Source organism: Hypanus sabinus, chromosome 2 (assembly GCF_030144855.1).
Source record: "Hypanus sabinus isolate sHypSab1 chromosome 2, sHypSab1.hap1, whole genome shotgun sequence".
NCBI lineage: Eukaryota > Metazoa > Chordata > Chondrichthyes > Myliobatiformes > Dasyatidae > Hypanus > Hypanus sabinus.
Genome location: NC_082707.1, coordinates 86,836,373 through 86,844,430, shown reverse-complemented (window position 1 = coordinate 86,844,430; position 8,058 = coordinate 86,836,373). Strand labels below are relative to the sequence as shown.

General features: G+C 45.5%; 1 protein-coding gene across 1 annotated transcript; it reads left to right on the top strand.

Moving 5' to 3' along the window:
* Positions 1-1,144: 1,144 nt before the first annotated feature.
* On the top strand, positions 1,145-3,788 carry LOC132405169 (probable G-protein coupled receptor 148). Its single transcript, XM_059989869.1, has one exon. The coding sequence runs from the start codon at positions 2,670-2,672 to the stop codon at positions 3,726-3,728; it is 1,059 nt and encodes a 352-aa protein (XP_059845852.1). The 5' UTR covers positions 1,145-2,669; the 3' UTR covers positions 3,729-3,788.
* Positions 3,789-8,058: the final 4,270 nt, after the last annotated feature.

The following is an 8,058-nucleotide window of genomic DNA, read 5'->3' as shown; positions in this document are numbered from 1 at the left end:
GCCTGGCCTGCTGAGTTCCTCCAGTATTGCTTGTGTGTTACTCGGATTTCCAGCATCTGCTGATTTTCTCTTGTTGGACCTGGAGATAATATTGTCCAGAAGGAAAGAATGAGCATGCAGTCACAGCTGTTAATTAGGTGTTCAAAACAAAGCAATAACAGTAAAATACTGTGAGTAGCACAACAGCAGGTAACTGACTAACTGTAACCAGCTCCCTCTAATAAACCATCTTCCTTGTGCTCTTTCATGATACTGAAAACTAGTTCAAACTAGACATGGAAAGAAATTCCTTTATAAGATCACCCTATGAAATGGTTCTATTTGTAGCACGATGCAGGCTGCAAATAAGGAAGATGGTGCAAATGATTAAAAATCCACTGAACATTACAAATAGGGGATTATATAAACGTGAGCAAGCATAAAGAAGGTTAGATGACAAGAAAAGTGACAGATTAGACCCTAACCCAACAGGTCTTAGTTGCACTGAATACTGAACAATTCGCATTTGCATAGCTGACCCTCAATTCTGAGCTCAGAATGGGAAAAGATTGCCAGCGAGACAGGGGAAAATACTCAGGAATGTCCTTAAAGCATGAACCACCAGGCACAGGCCAGCTTTTATCGCACTGTTAAAGTGGACCCTAGCATGATGAGATTGAGACTTGACCCCACTATCTACCTTATTGTCCACCTGCACTGCATGTTCTCTGTATCTGTAACACTATTCTGCAAGCTGTGATTGCTTTTCCATGTACGACTTCAGTGTACTGAAATGGTGACATTTGATATATGACTGATATGAATGATATTTGTATGGATGACAAGCAAAACAATTTTTTTCACTATACGTGTGACAATAACAAGCAAATTCCAAGTGGGGAAGAAGTATCCCAGATGGTTTTGAGAACTAAGACCTTGCATCAGACTTGCAAAAGCAGTAAATGAAATGCGCCTCCTCGCAAGCCACCCACACTTTCTAACACTCGGTGCCCTGTCTGCAGAAATGTCAGGAGTTATCATTAGTGGCTTCATTAGCCACCTCAGAACCCACACCATCAGATTGAAAATAAGTTATCAGTGAACTCTAGGGACCTCATAAGAATAAGTTATTAATTGTCGTAAATACTGTGCACCATCTATCTTCATGCCATCCAACTCAAGAACTGGTGCTAATGCTATTCTTTGTCTATTGAATTTTACTGTAGTTTTGTGTTCGGTGTGTAACTAAATACTGTGACCAAAGTGACTAACTCAATTAATATGCATTACAACTGTGATGTGCAGAAGGGCAGCACTGACTGTTGAGTTCAGTTGCAACACTGAATGCACAACATGTTGAACCTTGAAATGGATGGGCTACAGCAGCAAAAGATCAATATTAGGAGGTACCTAAAAAAGTGTCCGCTGAATGTATCTAGAAATGTTCAAGGGTCTTTCAGTGACATACCAAATCTCCTCAAACTTATGACAAAGAGCTGCTGGCATGCCACCTTCATCAATGTGTTGGGCCCAGATCAGATCATCTGGGACAAAGCAACACACACAAAATGCTGGAGGAATTCAATAGGCAGTCCTGAGGAAGGGCCTTGGCCTGAAACGTCAACTGTTTACTCTTTTCCACAGATACTGCCTGGCCTGCTGAGTTCCACCAGCATTTTGTGTGTATTGCTTCGGATTTCCAGTATCTGAAGATTTTCTCATGTTTGAGATCATCTGAGTTGATGGTGCTCGGGATCTAGAAGTTGCTCATCTCAACCACCTACCCCTCAAAACAGACTGGTGTGTGTTCTCCCAACATTCCCTATCTAAGCCCGCAAAGCAAGCCTAACACTTACAGGAATGAGATGTGTTGATCAATAATTGGGCAATGTAATAGGTCAAAAACTGCAAGATGATCTGCTTGGATAAGTTTATTCAGCTGACTCCAGTACCAATATCGCATTATCCTAAAAGGTTACTTAAAGGATTTTCTGTACAAAACCAATAATGATATTGCTATTAAAAACAAATTCAATCTTTGGAGCATGAGAAGTGACAAATGTGGTTTCGTGTTAGCTTGAGAGATGGAGCTGTTATTCATTTAGAATCTGTTTTAATTAATGAAATCCTTCTGTTCACTGGCATTGATCGGATAAAATGCATCCAATGAAGTGTCAAATCAAACAATGTGTCCAATGAGTGTCAAATCAACAACCTGTCTCCTGACAAATGAAGTGGCAGTGTGTCTCTGCTCTGCTGCAAGCGACAGATTTGGTGCTGTGCTGATTTTTAGGGCACTAAACCAATTCCATTTGAAGGAACATATTTGGTAGAGAATTTTGTTTTTTTAATCAGATAAAGATAAAATTCTATTTAAGTCTGGATCTTGGTTTCAGCTTCTGCTACATTTATTTTTATGAATATGTTTATGAAATTAAGAAAGCACATACTGAACCAGCTTCGAGCTGCATATAAGAACTGTGTGAAGAATTGTTCCTTTTACACTTGAAGAGGAGGATTTTTCTTCTTTACTTTTCAAGAATATACAGGATCACATGAGTGCAAGTATTATCTGCAGTAAGACTGAAGGGATTTTGATCAAAATGAGCAAATCAAGTTGAAGACCCTTGCTGGACTGGATGAAAGCAAACACTAATTTGTGGTCATGAGTTGATTTCAAGTGGTATGCAATGAATTTGTATAATTGCAATCATCATGCCAACCACAATGAGATGTCTCTTCTAGCTGAAGAACTCGTTACTGTACAGTTCCCTGCAAATGCTTCCCATTCCATGGATTTTCTTCAGCACGAAGACATGCAAGCATGGGTGAATGCTTTGGGACACTCCAAAACAAACATTTTGATGATTCCTCTGATAATTTGCCTTTTTGCCTCATTGTTGGCTGCACCTCTTGTCTTGATTGCCATCTTTTCAAACAACAACCTTCATCAGGAAACCAGGTATCTGCTGCTTGCCAACACTTTGGTTAATGATCTAATTTATTCAGTACTGAACACCTTCATCGACATCCTTAATGCTGCAGGTGTCGGGATGCCTAAAGTTGTTTGCGAAACACTATTGTATGTGTTAACAGTGTCTTACTGTAATGGCCTTCTGACAGTTACTGCAATGGTGGTGGACACTTATGTGGCTGTTAGCTGGCCCCTTCATTATCCCTCACTTTTACCTCGATCCAGGGCCCTGAAAATCATCATCTGTATTTGTATTGCTTCTGCCACAGCTCCATCTGTCATTTATATAATGACACTCGGAACTCAACAGAATCCATTGTCCACAATATCAGTTTGTATTTTACCTTTGATATTCATGTTTTCCTTCCTTCGATTACCTATATTAAAAATGTATTACAGTTTTACAGTAATTTACTTTCTAATATGTTTAGTACTGATTTCCAGTAGCTATGTCATGTTATACTGCAAAACTAAGACGTCAGGAATATGGACTGGCAACTCCAGGGCAAGGCAGACTTACCTTATTCATTCAATGCTGCTATTCTTTTACTTCATCCCTTTGCTTGTGCTGGTGGCAGGGGGTACACTCCAAGAAATGGACCTGATTTCCTATGTGACAGGACTCTGGATCAATATGTCAATGGCAAATTTGCTTATGATGTTACCCAAAGCAGTTTCCCCATATGTTTATGCACTGCGGTACCGAGAGGTGACAAAGTCAATCCAAACTTTATCACTGCTGAGGCACATTAGGCGTGTAAACCCCACTGATTAGCACCATCAGGATACTTGATTCATTCAAATGAAACTTTCAACCATAGGAAAACTGTCAATGGCTTGCATTTAAGATTCTGACTTTATTATTGTTGGCTGAACTAAAGTGATGAACCTCTTAGTAATTCATGAATGAATAATGATTCCATATAGGTTTTGTGTGCCACACTCTAATGTCTTTCATTTCCTGGCAGAAAATTTAGCTCCAGGGATGGTTATGAACTTCTTTCTAGCAATGTTACCTGTTTTATTTGCACTCTGATTCTAAATGAATGCGCTTTACACAGAGCTGGTATTTGAGATAGTTTTCCTCTTGGATTGTTTGCAATTAAATGACACTCGTAGAATATCCAAATAACAATTTAAACCACGAGTCAGCTTCTAGCCTCTATCCTTAAAAGTACTAGTAATCATCCAAACTGGAAAAACCATGTTTCATTGCTGTCTTATTGTGGATAAATAAAACAAAATGGGTGAATCTATCCGGGATGTGGGGTGCTCAAAAATGGTTCTACCTCCTATTTTGCAGAAGATTTCTTTACTTAATTTATTCTTCTGTTAATAAGTCAGTTTGCAAATGTAATGAGGTACAATTTCTAGCTCTTTTAAGGACAAAGGTTAGAGGCTAATGTATGAACTAACTATTCAGTGGTACAGTCTAAGTGTAATTTACTGCAATTAATCTTAGAGGGAAACGAGCTCAGATACCACATTAGTGTAAGGTAAATTTATTTGGAACCAGTCGACAAAACAATTAACTTTGCTGCAAGGATGTTCACAACTCAACACTGATGCAACTTGCATACATGACAGGAAAGTAATTAACATGAAATATTATTCATCTTTCACTAGTACATATCACACACATACACATACATTCATATCTCTCTTTCTCACAAATCCACACATGCATAACTTGTGTATTTAATATTTGAGTAATATCGTAAATATATTGTTTGATGAAACATTCTTGTTCATTTAAATAATTAATTATAGGTTATATCTAAAAATATATGGATGGCATATGTCATTGTGTGTTACATGCATTCCTGGCTTAAAGTAAAAGCGAAACTAGCATACACAAGTTATTCTGGTTCCCTGTTTTGTTTTCAATTAGTTTAACATTTTGGAGTTACAAAGCATAACAGTGGTTATAGGGAAATTTGAAACAAACCCAAGACGACTACCTACCTGTTGAAGTGCAGTGAGAAATTAGAGTTCATAAACAGTGAGTATTGGATGATAATAAAGAATTTTTTTTTTCAAGAGCAGTTCACTGACGGATTAGCCGGGCAGTGCCTGAAGCTCTTGGAGTAGAATAGTCTTTGGATTGTAAAAAAACAAGTTTTACAAAGAAAAAAGCACCATTGGTTGGTTCCTTAGAGGCCGCTGCATTTGCATGCACCACCATCTTACTGGAAGTAAATCAGCCAAAGTTAGCTCCACTGTGAAAGTAATGCAGGGATATTTAGAACTAAACCCATTGTTAATTGCTTTAGGTTTCATAAGCTGAATCAAAAGGAAGGGGATGTGGCGACCCATTTCCTGGCACATCCGAACCGGCTCACAATTAGATAGCCTACGGGGGTTTGCGAGCACAGAGCTTTGGAGCCTCTGCGCCACGGGGGGCAGGTTGAGGGAGGCTTAAAAGTGAGGCTGAAGATTTCGAATAAAGTTTTTCCTTCGACTGCAGTTACCGACTCCGTGTCGTAATTTTAGCGCTGCATGTAGCACACCGCTACAATTGGTGACCCCGACGGTCCAAACGATTTTTGGACCAGAAATGACCGACGCCGCCTCTGTTCATGCAGTTTCGTTGAAACTGCCGGGTTTCTGGACACAGCGACCGAACCTATGGTTCCAGCAAGCCGAAGCCCAATTCCACGTTCGCCAGGTCACCTCAGAAGACACCCGCTACTACTACATGGTGAGCTCCCTCAACCAGGACACAGCGGCCCAGGTCGCGGAGTTCGTACAGTCGCCCCCGGCAGACGGTAAGTACACGGAATTCAAAGCCCTGCTCCTCAGGACTTTTGGACTCTCATGGCGCGAGCGGGCTGCCCGTTTACTGCACCTGGATGGCTTGGGAGACAGACCTCCATCGGCTTTAATGAATGAGATGTTGTCTCTGGCCGGAGGACACAATCCCTCCCTCATGTTTGAGCAGGCATTCCTGGAGCAGCTGCCCGAGGACATACGCCTGCTGCTGTCCGACGCGGATTTCAGTGACCCCCGGAAGGTGGCAGCCCGGGCGGACTTGCTGTGGAACGCCAAAAAGGTGAGCAGGGCGTCCATCGCACAGATCTCCCAGCCATGCTCCCGGCAGCAAACCAGTCCAGGCCCGGCCGCAGAGCCCGCCAACCCCCGGCCCAATGAACACTGGTGCTTCTACCACCAGCGGTGGGGCGCAGAAGCCCGCCGTTGTCGCCCGCCCTGCAAGTTCCCGGGAAACGCCAGGGCCAGCTGCCGCTGATGGCTACGGCGGCTGGCCATCGGGATAGCCTCCTGTATGTGTGGGATAGAAGGTCGGGACGCCGGTTTTTGGTCGATACTGGTGCCGAGATCAGCGTTTTACCTCCGATGAGTTACGACACCCGCAGCAGGGCACCGGGTCCCCCACTGAGGGCCGTGAACGGCAGCACAGTAAGGACCTATGGCACCCGTCAGGTTCAGCTACAGTTCGGCTCCAGCCAGTTCACGTGGGACTTTACACTGGCCGCTGTAGCCCAACCGCTTCTGGGTGCAGATTTTTTGTGGGCTCACAGCCTACTGTCGACCTGCCCAGGAAGAGACTGGTACATGCCGAGACCTTTCAGACGTTCTCCCTGGGTGCAGCCCAGTTGCCAGCCACTCACCTCGGCTCCATCATGCTGTCCGACAACGACTTCACCAGGGTCCTGGCGGATTTCCCATCGGTTCTGGCACCGCAGTTCACAGCGGCCATGCCCCAACACGGCATACAGCACCACATCCCGACCCAGGGACCACCCCTCCACGCCCGCGCTCGGCGGCTTCCCCCCGACAAGCTCCGACTGGCGAAGGAGGAGTTCCAAGAGAATGGAGGAATTGGGGATCATCCGGCGGTCCGACAGCCCATGGGCCTCCCCCCTGCACATGGTGCCCAAAGCGACGGGAGGCTGGAGACCGTGCGGTGACTACCGCAGGCTGAACGAGGCTACCACACCGGACCGCTACCCTGTGCCGCACATTCAGGACTTTGCAGCAAACCTGCATGGCACACGGATCTTCTCCAAGTTAGACCTCGTCCGAGGGTACCATCAAATCCCGATGCATCCTGATGACGTCCCCAAAACGGCTCTCATCACCCCGTTTGGCCTTTTCGAGTTCCTCTGCATGCCGTTCGGCCTGAAGAATGCCGCACAGACGTTCCAGCGGCTAATGGACGCGGTGGGACGGGACCTGGACTTCGCATTCATCTATTTGGATGACATCCTCATAGCCAGCAGCAGTCGTCAGGAGCATCTGTCCCACCTCCGTCAACTCTGCGCCCGACTGAGTGAGTACGGTCTTACAATCAACCCCGCCAAATGCCAGTTCGGACTCGATGCCATTGACTTCCTGGGCCACAGGATTACTAAAGACGGGGCAACCCCTCTGCCCACTAAGGTAGATGCGGTCCGCCACTTCCCCCGACCCACCACGATCAGCCTTCAGGAACTCGTAGGTATGGGCAATTTCTACCACTGCTTCCTCCCTTCAGCTGCCCGGATCATGCGCCCCCTGTTCGCCCTGATGTCGGGTCTGAGCAAGGACATTACCTGGGACGAGGAGTCCGCCGCCGCTTTCGTTCAAATGAAGGAAGCTTTGGCGAACGCCGCAATGCTAGTACATCCCAGAATGGATGCCCCTACCGCCCTCACAGTGGACGCATCTAACACAGCAGTAGGTGGGATGCTGGAGCAACTCATCGCAGGTCGCTGGCAACCCCTGGTGTTTTTCAGCAAACACCTGCGGCCACCCGAGCTCAAGTACAGTGCTTTCAACCGGGAACTGTTGGCGCTCTACCTGGCAATCCGGCATTTCAGGTACTTCCTAGAAGGTCGGCCCTTCACCGCGTTCACGGACCACAAACCGCTTACCTTTGCGTTTACAAAAGCATCCGACCCCTGGTCGTCCCGCCAGCAACGCCACCTGTCCTACATCTCTGAATACACAACGGATGTCCGGCACGTCTCGGGTAAGGACAATGTCATGGCGGATGCGCTCTCTCGCCCTACCGTTCATGCCCTTTCCCAAGGGGTAGACTTTGAGGCACTGGCAGAGGCACAGCAGGCAGATGAGGAGATTCCGAGTTATAGAACCGCAGTCTC